Source organism: Vigna angularis, chromosome 6, assembly GCF_016808095.1.
Source record: "Vigna angularis cultivar LongXiaoDou No.4 chromosome 6, ASM1680809v1, whole genome shotgun sequence".
Lineage (NCBI taxonomy): Eukaryota > Viridiplantae > Streptophyta > Magnoliopsida > Fabales > Fabaceae > Vigna > Vigna angularis.
In genome coordinates this window covers 4,606,846-4,625,510 of record NC_068975.1, presented here as the reverse complement: position 1 = coordinate 4,625,510, position 18,665 = coordinate 4,606,846, and the positions used below count along the sequence as shown (strand labels likewise).

The window sequence follows — 18,665 nt, the reverse complement described above, 5'->3', positions numbered from 1 at the left end:
GTCGGTCTAGTATCAGGGTTTAATTGAATTGTTTATTTTAATGTACTTGAATGTGCTTACATATGAAAACGTATGTTATTTCTTGAATTAAATTAAATAAGCTTACCCTGTGTTTCCTTGTGTTGTCTTGTTGTACGTCCGTCTTGTCTTTGCAATGATCATCCGTATGGATGTGAGCAGATGGAAGCGCGTTACTTGAAGAGGCGCTGGAAGAAGAAAATTTGGAAGATGCGAACCTCGTAGATGTGGAAGTGAAGGCCGAACAGTAGGACGTTCGGTTGTAGTTATTATTTTTGCATGAAGTGACCGTTCAGTCACTTCCTTTTCCTTTTTGTTATTCGACCGTTCGGTAATTTAGCTTCGGTAATTTAGCTTCTGTAAGCCGTTTGGTCATGTTTCACTTAAATCTTGTACTGTTCACTCTTTGGGAACTCTATGTAAGGCCGTTCGGCCAAGAGTGTTCGCTTGTTTGATGTAAAACTGAACTGGTTTATCATTCAATGTAATTAATTCTATTATATAGTTTTACTGTATTTTTGGGATGTTACATCTTTCATTAACCTTGTGCGTGGGATAACTTAAAAGAGAAATTCATCTATATGAAGAATTTAATTTTTTTTTATATTACATAATTTATTTAAATAAAAAAATTAGAAAAAAATTAAAGTTAAGAAATTTTGAACGATATTTTAAATGCATACAAAAGAAGAATTTTAAATATCCTAAAAATTATAAGAAATTTGAAATTTTGTTTCTTTCTACTTCACGTGATTGAGCCAAGTCAATCGAGTTGGCCCAAGAAGGCTTAACTAAAGGTAAAGAAGGGTCAATAAGTAAAAGTATGAATGAGTTCACTTGGATTAAAGGTCGAGGCAAGTCGGTCTGGATCAAAGGTTGTGATGAGTAGATTTAGGTGAAAGATCGAGATGAGTTGATCTTGGTCGAAGGTCAAGTCGATTCAGTTTGGGTCAAAGGTCAAGTTTATTCGGCCTAAGCGGAAGGTCGAGTTAATTCATCCTAAAACGAAGGTTGAGTCGATTCGGTCCGAGACAAAGGTTGGACAAGTTGGCCTAGAACAAAGTTCAAAAGAGTCATCCTAAGGCCAAATATGGGATGAGTTAGCCCGAGTTGAAGGTTGAGACAAGTTGGCTGAAGGTTTAGACAAGTTCGTTGAAGGTTGAGACAAGTTGCTCTATGCCGAAGGTCGAGTTGACTTGGTCCAGGCTAAAGGTTGAGGTGAGTCGGACCGCTGAAGGTGGAGTTGAGTCGACCCAAGTCGTAGGTTGAGTTGAGTCGACTCAAAGTGAAGGCTGAGATGTGTTGGTTTATTGATGAATGCATATTTATGTTCTCATTTAGCCTTTAATATTGGATTCTTAATGGGTTTTTGTACTTTAATAGAATATTTTAAAGATAAATCCAAGAATCACAAATAATCAAGATCATAAGAAGTCAATCCAAGCATAGCATGAAAAAGTAAAAAAAATTGGCTAAGCCAAGAAGATAATTGGATTATTTAAAAGATAATTGGAGGATATTAGATTATCATAAAGAAGATTACAACGATAGAAAAACCCGAAACAAAGTTCAACTATATAAAGAGACTTAGGGAAACACATTAGGGGAGCTTAGGAACCCTTTGGGGAGTTCAAATTTCGTCCACCCTCTCTTCTGTCATGTTCTCCACCCTCTCTTCTCTCATGTTCCCCACTCTCTCTTATTCTATTTTCATGTTATTTCAACATTTCATGGAGTGTTAAGCCTCTGAATTGATTGTGCTGTAATTTCTTAGTTGGATTCTGAGGTTAGATGAATAAATTTGTTTGTTCTTTTTATTCTTGGTGTGATTTATTTTTATCTATGTATTTTGCTTTTTAATCAAGTAAAAGTATTGATTTTTACATTATAGAAATTTAGCATGGTGCCAAATTTACATAACATATCAATCATATGAGTCCAAGGGTTTTTAATTTTATTGAGAATTTACTTTGATTAAAGTTAGAAACTTTCATATGATTGAATGAGTTTTTGTCAATAATTGAGGATGTACTTAGATTAGTGGTAAAAAATTTAACAAGAATTAATCAAGAATGTACTTTGGTTAATTAGTTTTTCACTTGATATAAGAGGTAAAAGAATAGACATGATTAAGTATAGTAATATTTAATTGAGAATGTACTTTTGTTAAGATTGAGAACACCAACAAATTAATATAGAATTTACATCGATTAATTTGAAAATCTAAGATAATAATTAATTGAACAATAATCTTTAGATAACCAATGATGAATCCTATTATGAAAAAGTAGTGAAATCAACCTATTTTCGTTATCATTCTTTTTTTTATCTTTTTAAATATCGTTATAAATTTCTTTCTTTCTATCTTTTGTTACTTCATTCTTTAATTTTTTTTCTTTATCTTTACCTTCTTTATTATTTTACTAACCCTTTTGTATAGTTTTTATAAAAATTAATTTGTTAAGAATCAATTTTATGTTTGTTGGGAGACGACTTAGGGTTGAATTTATCCTTTCTAGTTTTTTGGCTACTATCTTAGCAATATTGAAGTTGCTATAGTTTAATAGTATTAATTTGATCGCGTTAACAACAGCGTTATCACTTACGTTAAAGGTCGTGGACTAGTCAGGTGGCCCGAATTGAATGTTGAACGAGTTGGTTTGAGTTGAAGGTTGAGCCAATTTGACATAGGACAAAGGTCGAGCATATTTAGCCTAAGTCAAAGGTTGAGATGAATCGATCTAGGATTAAGGTCCAATCAATTTGGCCTAGGTTGAAAGTCAAGATGAGTCAGTTTGTGATGGTCGAGGCAAGTTTGTTTGGGTTGAAGGTTGAGATGATTCCTCCTAAGCAAAGTTGATATGAGTCAACCTAGGCCAAAGGTCTAGTAAATTTGGCTCAGGTCAAAGGTATAAACAAGTTGGTTGGAATGGACGAGACAAGTTTACAAAAGGTAAAGATCGAGATGATTCAGCTTGGGCTAAAGGTCCAAACAACTCGGCCTAGGCCAAAGGTTGAAGGTCCAAAATGACTCGACCCAAGCCAAAGGTAGAGTCAAATTGGCCTTGGTCGAATGTTGATACGATTTGGTTCATGCCAAAGGTCTACGAATGTCGAGACTTATCGACGCAGTCAAAGATCCAAATGAGTCAGCTTAGGCCAAAAGTTAAGTTTAGTGGGCCCTGACTAAATCTTGTGACACTTCTGTAAGATAAGATTATCTAGAGAGACTAGATTGTCTAGCAACTCGAGTTTTGAAGTGTAACAAACAACACTCAATGAAATATTGATTATAGAATGTAACGTCTTACGTTGGCATGTCCTAACGGATAATACTAAATGAAAGAAGTGCTTATTAGATATAATAATCTATCCAGAGTATTAAACGAGATAAAAATTTATAAAGAATGTAATATTTGATGAAAAATATGTCTAAACACAAGTAGCGTCTATTATAAAGGAAACATAATCCATGTAAACGCTGAACTAAACGTTGATGTTAAAGATTCAATATCCAGACGTGTTGAGCCACTAAGTGTTTGACAAAACAAATTAAATAGGATATCAGTATAATGCGCTAAACGCCATCAAAAGATATATAATTATATGATATCTCAAACATGTCCAATGCATAAATATAAAAAGCATTGAATGATAAAGAACTCCTAACATAGTGTCTAATCACCATAGCACTTGAAAAAAATGATAAAGCCTCTTGATGGAAGATGCCTGGAGGAGAAGACTGATTACGCGTGTCGCGAGCTCCTTGAAGCTTCCTCAGAGAGTATAACGCAGTGGAACAAAAGAGAGAGTTGAGATCGAACATGAAATAGAGAAGAATTCAAGAACTTAGGGTTAATAGATTGAAAACCCTAAGAAGGAGGACAAACCATAATCTAGACCGAAGGAACCCGAGAAAAAGGGAAAAACTCATATCGGACTGATTAAACTGTTCAAAGGCTAGATTGAACGGTAGATAATGAAGAACAAATGGTGAAGAGGCTTTTAATCAGAATAAAACGAAGAAAATTGGTGAAGATGAAATTTGTACGGTGAAAATGGTGGAAAATTACCTAGATGCAAAGGTAATAGGTGGAAAATATTATTCAAGGGAAGAAATGGCTAAGGCAAAGAGAAACGAAAATAAAACCTGTGATGAAGAACAACTTGCATCGAGGAGAGCTCTCGAGAGAAAACGAAGCTCTCAATGACGAAGAGTGCGAAAATGAAGATGTTGTCTAGAGTGCACGAGAGAGGAAAAATGATGAGGTAATGGCCTATGACGCGTGGCTGCAGTGGATAGGCAGCTTGGAGCGCTGATGTGCGCGCACAAGAGGAAGACATGGCTAAAAATGTGTGGCTCAAAGTGGAGGAGGAGAGAGAAGCACCATGGAAAAAAAATTAAAGAATGAAGGAATGTTCTTGGAAGGTGGCTAAAGGAAGTCTTTGGACTCTCTAGCCTGACTTTCAAGAGAGAATTAATTCTGATTTCAAAAATTCAATTCTCATTATGCTCAAAAGTTTTTAATACAATGGTGGAGATGGGTATTTATAGTTACCCATGCTCCATGAAAGCTAAAATGCATATAAATAAAGCGTAAAAGAAATACAAGAGGACAATGAGGAAAGTTTATCAGGTTGTCTTCCATCACCTCTGCACATCAAGCTCTACTAAGCATAACTAAACGATGTACTAGAGCTTAGACAATCTTATGAAATAAGCGTTTATAATATTATATCATAACACATCAAACATTTTTCCTTCAAACAATATTGACACGTGCCAAAATGTTTTAAACACACAACATGCTTAATGATCATCAACGGTTAAAACATTTAATTTGTACAAAAAATTGTTTTGTTGCTTGCATGTTTTATTCTTGTTGTCTATGTAGGTAATATAAAAAACCAAACTCTATTTAGAAGCTCTGCACAAAGAAAAAAAAGACATTGACAGATATGAAGACATTCCTAGAATGTTTCTCAAAGTATTTAGCTTTAGAGAACCATACAAGCTAGATATAAAAGAAAACATTGATAAAGCATTGTTACTCTACAACATAGACCTCAGTTTGACCAACTACCTAAATAGGCTATGAAGTCTATCTATAAGTCAACTTTGTGTCCAACGATTATCTCTTAAGAGGGCTATATAAAGAAGATTCACAGAAGAGAAGGTGTTGTTGAAGATTATTGAAAAAAAGAAGAGAAAAGAGAATATATACAAGAAAGATCAATGATTACTTACTCTATTGATCTCCAAGCTCATATTGTCTGAAGCTCTTCATTTTAAGCGAAAGAACTTTACAATTCTCAGATTTCATTATGTTGTATTTATCCTCTAAATAAGAGTTATCTAAATCTATACTTGTAATCAAACATTAATTGTGTTTATATATGATAAGTGTGATAATTACCTATTATTTTCACTTACAATAATCTCTTTTGCATATGTTATGTGTTAAATTCCCGTGAAAAGATGTACAAATTGTGTATAAATGTTTCTAGATGTGTATGATTGCCTTTGTATGTTTATTTTGCAGGAAAATAAGGATTGGAGAAGAAGAAAATGTCTCTTCCCTGCACAATTCGCTCAAGCCAACAATCATTCGCTCAAGCTAATAAATAATCTCATTCGCTCAAGCAAATAGTGTTGCTTGCTCAAGCGAGCCATATTATTTAATTCACCCAACGAATTTGAAGCTTGCCCAAGCGAGTTAAAGTTTTTTGGGCACTCATTAAAAGGCTCGAAAACGAAAACATAGTTATTTTTTTACAGTGGGAACGCTGCAGAAGCTCTCTAACTCGAGTTCAGACGATTCCAAGGTGCAAGGCCGCCATCTTCCACCATCTAATCCATCATTTTCACTTCATCTTGCTTCCTTGATGTCTATGTGTAGCTAAAACTCCGTATCATTAGGGTTGGAAGTAAAGTTTTGAAACTCTTTTAAACTTCTCTCTTTAATGTATGATCTTTGATGAATTTTGTGTTTTATTTTTGTTATTCATGGCTATGATCGAAATCTGAGCTATTTGAATGGTTTGAATCATTGGAAAGTGCTTGAGACCACATACTTAGGTAGAACAACTAAGTATATTCGATTCTAGACATAGATTGAAGTGTTTAGTCATCATTAAACATCGTACTTAATGCAAATATTGTTCTAAAACAACTAAGAAATTAGTGGTTTTTGTTCAAGGTTTAGAACTTGTCATCTAAGGAATTAAAGGCTTGTATGCTTATGATGTTGATGCATGATTCTAGAAGAACGGTATTTTGTAGAGAAGAATACTTTGAACTTGAAATCTAATCCCGATGAATCTAAACTTGACTATTGTTGTATAATTTGTAAATTTGAAATTAAAATTAAAATTGTTTATAAAACTCTTTTGATATTCCTAATTGTAGCTAAATTAGTAAATTTTCACAATTAGCAAAATTTAGAACAAATCTTTTGGGAAAACGATATCTGGTCTTATCGGTTATTACTTGATACAATTTGGTACACTTGCCAAGGTCACTCAACAATATATTCAAAAATAAATTAAAACACTTGTATTGTTTAACTCCATTAAGTTAATTCTAGTCAGTACTGAGTAAGGGAACTAGAAGTGGTTAATAATACTTGTATACTAGGAATGGTTAAACTCGGACTAGTCAAGATTGACTAAGGGAACCAAGATTGATTTATAATACTTAGGAACCATGAGTGGTTGATAATACTTAGTGTGTACCAGAAGTGGTTTGTACTAATTTGTAATATTTGAAATAGATTAGCGAAAACCCTAAAGAGGTCTTAAGGGTGACTGACTAGAGGTAGCCCAGGTTGAGTGAACCAGTATAAAAATGTTTGTGTTGTTGCTTTCCTTATTTGAAACGTTATCTTAAAATGCTTTATTAAATGCACACACATCTAACAACTACAACAAATTGTGTAAGCCCTACAATAATTAATAATCGTTGTTTTGTGAAAGAATTTAAGAAAATTATTATAACCCCCTCCTCCTTAGTGTTTTTCCTGTATTTAAGATTCGATTCATGCTTAAGGTCAAGACAAATGTTGAGACGAATTATTTTTGATCAATTTGACCTAAACCTCGTTTAACGTAAATTGAGAAAAAAAATTGCAATTCTAAAATGAAATTTTTTTTGAAGAACTTTGAAAATAAATAGCATTAATCAAGATTAACTACAAAAGATAATCAATATTAGTAATTTTATTTTTAGCAGTGATATGATTTTTAAATAGTTTTTTGAATTTAGTGGCAATTGAAATACTTTGTTTGAAGACGAAAATTAAAATTCACTATATTTGAATTCTTTTTATCAATTTTTTTTTAAAGTGAAACAATTTGAAATAATTCAAATTTAATGTATTTGAAAGTCTTAACTTGTGTTTGGATAAGGTAATTTAAGAGGGTGATTCATTTCATTAAAGAATTTAAAATTCTTTATGACAAAATATGTTGTTTAGATAAGGAATTTTGGAAGTTTTAATGCTAGTGTTCGACAACTCCTTCAACTCTTCTATTGATGGTTGTAAGTATACATCTATATCATTTATGGTGCTCGCTTTCTAGAAATGATCATGGAGAGAATGAATGAAATTTGTTTCATACACATCCAAGGAGGAAGGTTGTATGGTATGAGTACATAGCCAAATATTGTGATTGGTTCTCAAGGTGCCATATGGATTGAACCCATCAATAGTTAAAGTGAGTCTCACATTTTAAGGGTCTAAGACAAATTGAGGGTGCATCAAGTCAAATTTATTCCATGCTTAAGAATCTCTTTAATGTATTAAGATGCCTTCATCTATACTTTGTGATGCATGCAATCTCATATGATCAACTATTTTAGATGACAAAAACATCTTCTATAGTCGAAGGTTCAAGGGAAAATACCTTAAGACCTTTCCAGGAATCTTCTTTCGCTTAATTCACAACAATATCATCATCAATTGTATTTCTCTCTTTTGGCTTCCATCTTGATTAAATGCATGTTTAAATGCATATGCTAGCAACTCTAGTATCATGGACATGTGTTATCACTTATTCTTCATAGACATTTGATGTGATATAACTAGACTGAGAAAGTTTCGCATATTTATCACATCCTTTATATAATTCTATTGTCCATCTTGCATTAAGTCAAAAACATATGTACCATCATGACTTCCAGTATGGCTTGACTCTACACCAAAATCGTCATCATCGACTATGTCATTGTTAGAGCAATGATGTGCAAATACATCATTAACCATTTTACACATACTATCAATAATTGGAACTCCCACCATCTTCTTCGACCATGACTTGAGGAGCTTGATCATTTACTTTTCTATCCCCATGTAGAAGTTTCATTTTATACCTTTTGTAAAAGGTTTAACAATTAAGTGCTCATATACTACTTCATGACATTGTCATTTCTTAAAATTGCATTTCTGACATTAACATATTATCTTTTCGCTAATACCACTATTATAGTGAATGCAAAGTCTTAAAAAGGTATTCAATCCTCTCATATATTGACTTGTATTTCGAGGCATGTATATCCATGATTTGTACGTAAAATTCAACTAATTTTAAACCAGTTTCACGAACCTCAACAAAACATTAATTGAAAAGCATTACAAGTTCTTTGATTTGATTAGATAAAAAATTTAACCACAAATAAAATAAAACACAACAAGTGAAAACAAAACCACACATCTAAGTCAAAACAGAGAAACTTGAGAGCAATCATGCTATTGATAAACAAAATATTTCCATATCAAAGGTAGTATAAGGTTTTTTTACTTACATGAATGAAACCAAGATTCTAAAACCTAATTTCTTCCCAATTTGAGTACTTCAACCACCCTAACTACTCATTTCAAATAAAATGTAAATAAAAAAGAAAATGTGATATCAATATACATAAAATCAAAATCAAACGAAACAAGGAAGGTGTTGTTCGTCTCATAACAAGTCTACAATCTACCCTTGTTGTTGGCTAGGACTTTCCTATTGTTGCCTATTAATTGAATGACACCCCTTTATAAGATTAAAGGGAAGACTAAACATGAATCAATGGGATGCGATTGTCATAACTTTGTTAGGGGAAGATTAATAAAGGAAGAACCAACAAAGAGAAGAAGTCTAGAAAATCCTAAAACAAAGACTATGTTTCGAAGAAGCAGCAGCACCAAACCAAACTGAGTTGACACATATGATTTACACGACCATAATCTTTTTTTACGTTCCACTGCTATTATGCAAGAAAGAAAAGGTTGCACACAAGCTCTCGTTCTACAGTGTGGTGGCAAGACTGATAGAAGATAAGTTTCTTAATTTCTAGGGCTTTAGGAAAAGGGTAAGGGGATGGAAAAGGAAATTGAGATGAGGTTCAAGCCAAGAGGGAATTATGAATTGCAGGAGAAGATAAGTTAAGGGTGAATTAAAGAATGAATCCAATTTAGGGATTATGACAATAGCAAACAACAATGAACATAATGAACGAAGAAAAAGAGAGAGATTTAGACGACAACGGCGTGATAATGACGGAGCGAAGGACGAAAACTTAGTAATGAAGGACAAAGAAAATGAACTTTTGGAGATTGCGGTTTGACGACTTAAAGAAGACATGAAGAAGAATAGGCCGACCAAAAGAAAAAATTAGAAGTGAAAGAGAAACATAATATTTAAGATGAGATTCATTTCACAAAATTAGTAATTATGATAATAAAATAATTTCATAATATTTACCGCGATTTAATTCATAAACAGTCAAAATTTTTAAAACATAAATAAAAAAAATGATACCTAACTTCCGTTTTAATAAAACTACCAAAAGTTTAATAAAGTTTTTCAAATTGTCAAAAATTAACCTTAATAAAATTTGATATTTTTGTAGTGATTTTTGAAGCAAGGTAATCGTCTTTTATAGAAATGTATGTTTTATATAATTTAATATTTTTTAGTGGAATATATTTTGTTTGCAAGTACTTTTATAATATCTCTATTTTTTTTAAAAAAATTATGAGCAATCAAAAAATATATTAAATATATTAAATATAAGAAATTAATTAAGGATAAATGAAGATATTGAATATAACATAGTAAAACGTTTTCTAATCCATCTTTTTCAATTGTCCAATTATTATGAATATGTATTTTTAGCATTGTTAATAACAAATATTACATTATAGTAAAATACTTTAAACTCATATAAACAAAATTAACTATGTCCCACTTATGAAGAGTAATTGTTAAGTTTGGTCTCATTTTTATACGAAATAAAGAGACACCTTTAACTAAAGTACCTTTAATTATATTATACTAGCACTAAAATATGATTACAATTAACTTGTTTATATTTAAGTCTACAAAACATGACCTATATTTTTTCACTTATATTTGATTAAGGAGAAACAACATATATACTTTAAATCCTTGGAAGTTATAAGATTGATTTGGTGTGTTTGTAAAAAAGAATGAGAGAAATTATAGGTTTAATTTTCCAAATAAAAAATATTAATAACTAATCGATAAAAAAGAACTTAATAATTCAAAACTAATAATAGGTATTTTTTAAAGCATATGGTTATTTTAAAAATTTAAATAATCCAGTGAGATTATTCTTCTCCTAATTAATTTTCTTTTTATTCTCAAAACTCAAATTTTAAATTTATTATTTCTTCAAGCTAAACTTATGTTAGTTAAAAACGACTATGCTAATTATTGTGAATAAAGCGGTTTAGTTAAAGAATTAAAATTATTCAAGATTTAGGCATGTGATAATATTTGGAGCAGATAGCTGTTTCCCATTCAAATATATTATAGGTATTCTATTTAATGGTACTAGGGGTTATTTATTAGAAAATAAGTTTAATTCAATCCATAAAATCTGTCAATTTGTAAGGTGAGGTTTACTCTTCACTTATATATTATAATTTGATCTAACCTTCTTCTTTATTTTTTTTTTCCGTCACTTTCATCAATTAAAAAAGTCAAGGAATTAAAACTATATATTTTATTAACAATACAGCATGCAAGAGTATTACCAATATATTTTTGTTATACCTTTTCATTTTAATTAATTGATTGATGTTAGTGTAAGACTTATATATAATATATATTTGATTAGCAGTAATTTTTTACTACAATGTTTTTATTTTCATTCTTAATTTTCATAAAAAAAATATGTCAACCCAATATTAGTATTTTTTTTAATAGGAGACGAAAATGAAACAAAAGTTTTAACATTTCACTAAAATATGATAATGTAAATCACTATGATTTTTAAAATGCTAAAACATCAATAGTATATTTTATTTATCTATTTATTGAAAAAGTGTAGGAAATATACTTGTGTGCACTAAAAATTTTGCTGCATAAGTGGAATACAAAAATTAAACACTAATGGCATTGTTGGGCAATCTCATTTAATGGAAGACTGAAAATCTGACATTGTTGACTTTACACACAATGGTAGAAGAAGTTTGGTGTGCATGTATTGGCCACAGTAACCTATTCTCTTCTGAAAGACAACCTAGATGCAGAACTTGCTAGCTGTTCCCAAGCCATAGCAATTAAAGTTTTCTCCTTTGTGGAACCAAGGTGGGTTGGAAATTGAAAACTGGTAAATCAGATTATTTGCTTTCTATCAGGTGCACTCAGTTTTCCATGTTTATGTGATTGCTTTCTGAATATCTATTTATGAATACAGAAAGCATATATAACTATATTACATATATACCATGAATTGGTGGTTAAAATCAACCAATTGAAACTGTTCCTGAGGGAAATACACCTTGCATATTTTATATGTTGATATTATTTATACCTAGGGCATGTATGTCTCTGTCATGGTCCAACAAACGAGGTGGCTCTGTGTTATTGATTTCACTGTCAAGGGATATTATATACATATTCATGTGAACTTTTCTAGTTGTATTGAGTAGGAAATAAAGATGCCAAAATAAGTTTTCTGAATCCTAAACCCTTTTAGAGAAAGGATAACAAAGAAAATGGTGTGTACCTTCAATTAGTACCACATTTGCACACTAATTCCTTAAGATTTTGATAAAAAAGAAAAGGATTTGTGGAGAGAGAATTTGGATGTGTTAGACATGTCCAACTAAATTTTAGTCATGTGGTGAAGGTTATTGAGAAAAGTTCAGGCTTTATTACTGGAAGAAGTGAATTAATAGCAAGAGTAAATGCACCCTGCAAGACATCAACTAACCACACACTCTTCCCACCTGCTAATATTTACTTCACTTCTTTGAACCATTTTATATTCCATGCTTTCTCCCTTCTTCAAACCACTTCAAAATCCTCACCATTCTCTCTCTATTATACATATCTCTTGTGTTCTAAGCAGCTAGAAGCAACAATGGAGAGGAAAAGAAGCCATACCTCTCTTACCATGCTTGCAATGCTTGTTGGATTACTCTCTCAGAGCCTTGTCATTCCTGTGATGTCCATAACTGTTGAAGATCAGAAGAACTACTACACCCCAGATCCACATGCTGGAAATCCCCCCTCAGGTTTCTCTGATTCTCTGTGTAATCCTCTAACTGAAGAAGTACCTACATTAGTCTAATACTCATGCAAGAGGCATGCATAGTATATGTATCTAGCAACTTTATTATCTAAGATAATTTTTCATAGCTTGGAGTTTGAAATGAACCAAAGTTGGAAGTTCATAGAAGATTTATATATGATACTGAAATACATTGTCTTGATATCTTCTTATTCACTCATTTCAGGCTCACACAGGAGTCCTCCATCTCATGGCCATGGAAGCTCTCCACCATCACATGGTGGAGGAAACTGTGGATCATCACCCCCACATCATGATCCAACACCCTCAACTCCATCAACCCCATCAACCCCATCCACACCATCAAACCCTCCTTCAGGTGGATACTATGGAGGTAGCCCCCCAACACCTATCACAGTGAGCCCACCAACCACCCCAGTAGACCCTGGCACCCCCTCTATCCCCTCACCACCTTACATTCCTTCCCCATCTCCCTTCACTGGCACATGCAAGTAAGTTACTTCATTTTAAGAGTACATGCATTTCTCTCTCTCTCAACAATAACAATATTCTTAAACCAAACAGGAATAGAAAGTTGTGATATGAAACTATAAAAGAAAAAGGTTGTTTCACACCATTTAACACTTATTTAGAATAAAATGGTCATTAAAAAAAAACGGAACGATAATATCATATGGGAGTAAAATAATTTCGGATGTAAAAATACTAGTATCCAAGTATAAAATATATCAATACATCCAAGTTACTTTCCACCATTTATATCACATCTTGACAGAGTCACCTTTGCTCTTATTCTTTCTTTTCTTTTCCTTTCATGTCACATAGCAGTTTATACTATATGACAAGGGTACAAGGAGAAGTATAAGAAAAAATGACGTAAAATGAATTTTGTTATGTAATATATAATTCATAATAAGTTGTTACATTACTTTCTGTGATATATAAGATGATGGATGTTTTGTTTGAATGTTCAGCTACTGGAGGAATCACCCAGCAATCATATGGGGAATCCTAGGGTGGTGGGGAACCCTAGGAAGTGCATTTGGTGTGACCAGTGTTTCAGGGTTCAGTCCTGGTCTGAGCTTGCCACAAGCACTTTCCAACACCAGAACCGATGGTCTAGGAGCACTCTACAGAGAAGGCACAGCTTCATTCCTCAACTCCATGGTGAACACCAAGTTCCCTTACACAACCAACCAAGTCAGAGAGAGATTTGTGGCCTCACTCAGTTCTAACAAAGCTGCACAAGCACAAGCTCAGCTCTTCAAGTTGGCCAATGAAGGAAGAATGAAGCCTAGACCATAGATTCATCATTTAGTCTTAGTTTTATTTCGTGTGTCAATTTACTGTGTGAATTTAAAGCATTTATGTTTCATATTTCTGTTAGTTTCTGTCATTCAAGCCTCTCACATGCGTTATTAATATGTCTTTAGATGGATATCATGTTTTTTTTCTTCCAGATTTAATGCAAACTTTCTGGTATTGGTTGAATAAAGTTTATTCATCTAGAATGTGCATGGGTTCATTCATCTGTTTAAATTTTAAATGAATCAGTGCTTTCTACAAGTTATTATATTATTTTCAACTTTATTTGAAAACACAATTTTTTCATTTTACAAAAAATATTTAGTAAGTTTTAAACAATTGTTTGAATTCAAAAGAATCTTGTGGTTCTAAAAAAAAGTTATTTTAACCATTAGACTTTCGAAAAAAAATTAATGTGGTTAGGAAAAGGAATAACTTAAAAGAAGATTTTTCAATTTTGCAAATCTGGTTGAGAGTAAGATAAGTTTTGCCTATATTTGTATAATTTGTTCTTACTCTTAGTTTATGTGTATTTTAACACTTATTTTAAAAGTATTTAACAGTAATTTGATCTCTTTTATATACCAAATACTGCTTTAATATTAGTTAATGTATATTATATATACATCATGTAATAAATTTTCTGTTTTTCCTTTTTCTCTTATATTTTGTTTTATTATATCAACTTCATTTTTTTAATAAAACTCCGATAACATCCAAAGTCATAAATCTTTTATAAAACTCATTTATCGGAAATGATATCTATATGATCTAAATGGTCAGTTACGTCACAAACATGACAATACATTATTATTAAGATCACATTATTATTATTAAGATCATGTAGTTATGACTCGCAGAGGTCGGTCTATTGAAAAATTATTTTTAACCTGACAAAATATAATTATTATCAATTAGGTCGTAATTATATTGTTATTAATTTAAAATTTATTTTAAAATTTATAAATACATGAGATAAGTAATGATATTTAATATGTTTTAATAATTTAAACTTTCAAATATTTAATATTTAATGACTTTAAGAGTACGTTCGACCGATAATTCTAAGCATAATATATGAATGACAAAAATTAACAAGTAGCATAAAAACGAGTATTTGAACCACTAATAATCCATACAAAAGTAACTCATTGACATCTACCCATATCCGAAACAATATCCAAAGTCATAAATTTAAGATTTACGGTTTGATATTGTGAAACTTCTTTATTGAATTTTAAATAGATTATATGAATATAATGATAAAAAAATATTATTATTTTTATTTTAAAAGCAACTTCTAATAAGTTTTAGAAATAAAATATCATAAAAGTAAATATAAAACTCTTACAATAAAATAAAAGTTATGATATAATCTTAAAAAATATATAGTATATAATGAGAAAAAAGAAATAAAGAATTAAAATCGTAGTGTTGAAATAGAGATAATCTTAATTACACCTTAAAAGATTCCAATTCCAACCATTTTAAATGTTGTTGTGTATGATTTCTAGTAATGGTTGTTGGCAATAGCCATGGCAGGACCGATTACTGCAATTAATATGAAAGAATAAAGGCTAAAGGCTGTTGTTTGGTTTGAAACATTAAAGATGTCAATAAAATTGATTTCGAAGTTATATCATCATCAATAACTTTCATTAAAAAATTTATTCCCTCTTATTATTTAATATTTAATATGCGTTTGATTAACTTCAAGTAAGATTTTACTTGGTTTAACGTTTTATTTCATTTTAACTAATCTAGATTTTATTAAAATAGCTTGTTTATTGGCTTGGTTTGGTTCCATCTATCTATCTATCTATCTATCTATATATATATATATATATATATATATATATATATATATATATATATATATATATATATATATATATATATATATATATATATATATATATATATATATAATTTATATACGACAAAATATAATTAATGACTTTGAAGTGATCCAAATTTCACACTGATGCCTATTTTTTTAATTTTAATAATAATAAACAGTTTCATTTAAATTTAGATTAGCTGAAATTATTTTATTGATATCCTAAATTTATATTAATTAAAATTCGGCAAGAACAAAATTAACTATCCGTTTCAAAATTATTATAACTTAAATCTATTACATATTAGAATAGCAACTAATATACCATTGTGTAACAATAATTTTATTGAAATAGTTTTATTCTTTTCATAAATGCATAATTTTAACTAATTAAGAAAAAGAAACTAGTTAATTCACAGACATACTATAAAGAATAATATTTCATTATAAGATAGTAAAATCATCAATATTTTCAAAATTTTGGTATATTTAAAGGGAGGTATTATTTGTCAATCTTTCCATAGTAAGTATTTTTATTTTTAATTTACATTGCATAGGTCATAGAAGATTAGGAACATTGAAAGTGTCCAATATTTAGCCTCGGTCTATGAGAAATGAATAAAGGTGAAATAATAAGTAAACTCTCTAAAGGGAGAGTTTAAATAAAGTTTGAAATTTTTTCGTAATTAATGTTAGATGTTGTTTATAGGAGTTAAACGATTAGTAGTAGTTTTGAATATTTAAGGATTTTTTAAAAGTCTTTAAATATTTATTAATGAAAGACAAAGTTAAAAGCTCATTTCATCCTGATTCACTCAACCTGAATTATGTTCAGTTCTTTTTTAAATACTCTTAAAATTTTCATTAACTTTAACAAGTTACAAACAAATTTTATTATTCTTGGTTTACAACAACCCAACTCCTTAAACTCTTTAATTCCCATTGAGTTAAACAAACCAAATGTTTTAAATAATTTCTAATTATCCAAAAATAACTAGGCTATTATTATTATATTCTTCATGCAATCTTGTATTTACATAGAATTTTGAAAAATATTTTTTACTTTGAAACATTAACTTTTGATAGAGTTGTTATAGTTTTTTTTACGTTGTGAGATACTATATTGTGTTTTTCAGGAAAAACCATGTTGTACGGATTGGTCAAACACAAGGCATCAAAAAAATATTCTTAGAATATCTTTGTAACTCTTAATGTCTTTGTGAATGATCATATAATTTTTTATAAAGCACTTGCCCTTGATAGAATATGCACAAATAAAGAAAGATTACACAATAGAAATAATAATTATTTGTACATTGAATTTAAATCATTAAATAATTTGCTATAGCCTTTAAGATAACTCAATTATTAGAGCAATTATAATGGTGTTTAGTTATATATCGTTTAATGAGTTATCCTAAACAATCTTTTCAATAAACATCTATAAACAATTTTGTTAAACTTAAAAAAAAAATATTCCTAAACAGTTATGTCTTGATAAAAGGAATAAAAGCACTCACATGCTAATTGTAAACATAAGGAAAGAGAACAACAAACTAATATATTATAATAATTGCAATTCAAATATATTACTTTATAAATTAAATTAGACAAAGTTTATAAATTTCAAACTAATTTTGAGTAAGTTTATTTAATTTCCAATTAGTATTATCTTTAGTTCTCATTATATACATCGTTACTTCCTTGTAGATATTTTTTGGGTTAAATATGTTTTTAATCCTTCAACTATCAAGTGATTTTAGTTTTAGTCCCTCTTTCAAACTTTGGTACACTTTGATCCTTGTCCTTAAGGAAACTATAATTTTTCGTCCTCCAAAACTAACACCGTTAAATTTAATCTGATGTGGCTAACGGTGTGCCACATCACTTTTTTTTTCTGAAACGTGACGATCTGTTCAGACCGTGAGACTTTTCTCTCTTATTCATCTCCATCATCCTCTTCAATGCCTTCAATGTCGTCAACAATGCCGGCAACAATGCCATCACCTTTTTACGAATCGCGATTCCAGAAAAGAGAAAGGAAATCTCCTAGCAACGTGACCTTGTGCCATGGCGAAAGAGGAAGAAACTCTTCCTACGTTGCGTGACGAAGAAGCCCTACCCAAATCGCACCTCCACAACGTCGTCGCCTTCTCCAAACAGCCAAAACGATGCCAAGGTTCTAAATGTTTGTCACCACCAAAACCACAATTGTAAAGAAATCCTCTTTTTCCCAAGGTTAGGTGGTTCGCGAGCAAGGAGCAACAGAGAAATTGGGGAAAAGAAAAATGGACTAGGGTTTTTTCTCAAGTTATATGGAGCAAAAATTCTAAAGGAATTTTTCCCAATTTGAAAGAATTTGTTGTTGTAAATTGTGACAACTTGATAAATTTGAAAGTGGACCAAGACTGTTAAATGTATAGTTGTTGAGGTAGATAATGCTTTTCTTTTTCAGAACGAAACTTCTAATTTCCCATTGAAAAAAGATAAAAAAGAATCGACAATGATGTTATCAAGTATTACTGAAATCATATATGTTGTATCATATAATTTGATCACTATAAGCATTAAAAACATCAATTAACTGCATTTGTATATCAACAGAACATACACATAATATTTGATAATACAAATATGACATTCATCCATGGGCATGGGAGATTTCATGTGAGCCATTTTCTTCCTAGCACCAAACCTACTAGACTAAAGAATGGTGATACAGGAGTTTGTTACAACATAATACATTGAACCAAGCTCAATTCTATCGACAACTCTCTCACAATAAAACAATACAATGAGCTATTGAAGTGGCCAGAGAAAAAGAGAAAATATGAAATCACCCCATATGGAGGAAATTGCGGCAGGTATAAAAGAAATATCTAAGATGCAGCAATAACCTTGGAAGAACTACCTCTATGTTTCCCCTATCCTACGATAGTAGAGCTATGAGTA

The 18,665-nt window shown here is 30.7% G+C and overlaps 1 protein-coding gene across 2 annotated transcripts; it reads left to right on the top strand.

The window, feature by feature from the left end:
- Window positions 1–12,320: 12,320 nt before the first annotated feature.
- Window positions 12,321–14,080, top strand: LOC108342390 (protodermal factor 1). 2 transcript variants are annotated; one of them, XM_017580163.2, is made up of 3 exons: window positions 12,321–12,551; window positions 12,774–13,059; window positions 13,543–14,080. In XM_017580163.2, the coding sequence occupies exons 1-3, from the start codon at window positions 12,398–12,400 to the stop codon at window positions 13,871–13,873; spliced, it is 771 nt and encodes a 256-aa protein (XP_017435652.1). In that variant the 5' UTR covers window positions 12,321–12,397; the 3' UTR covers window positions 13,874–14,080. The 2 variants fall into 2 exon arrangements, with proteins under 2 accessions (XP_017435652.1, XP_017435651.1); XM_017580162.2 differs by having other exon boundaries at window positions 12,321–12,569.
- The last annotated feature ends 4,585 nt before the right edge of the window (window positions 14,081–18,665 follow it).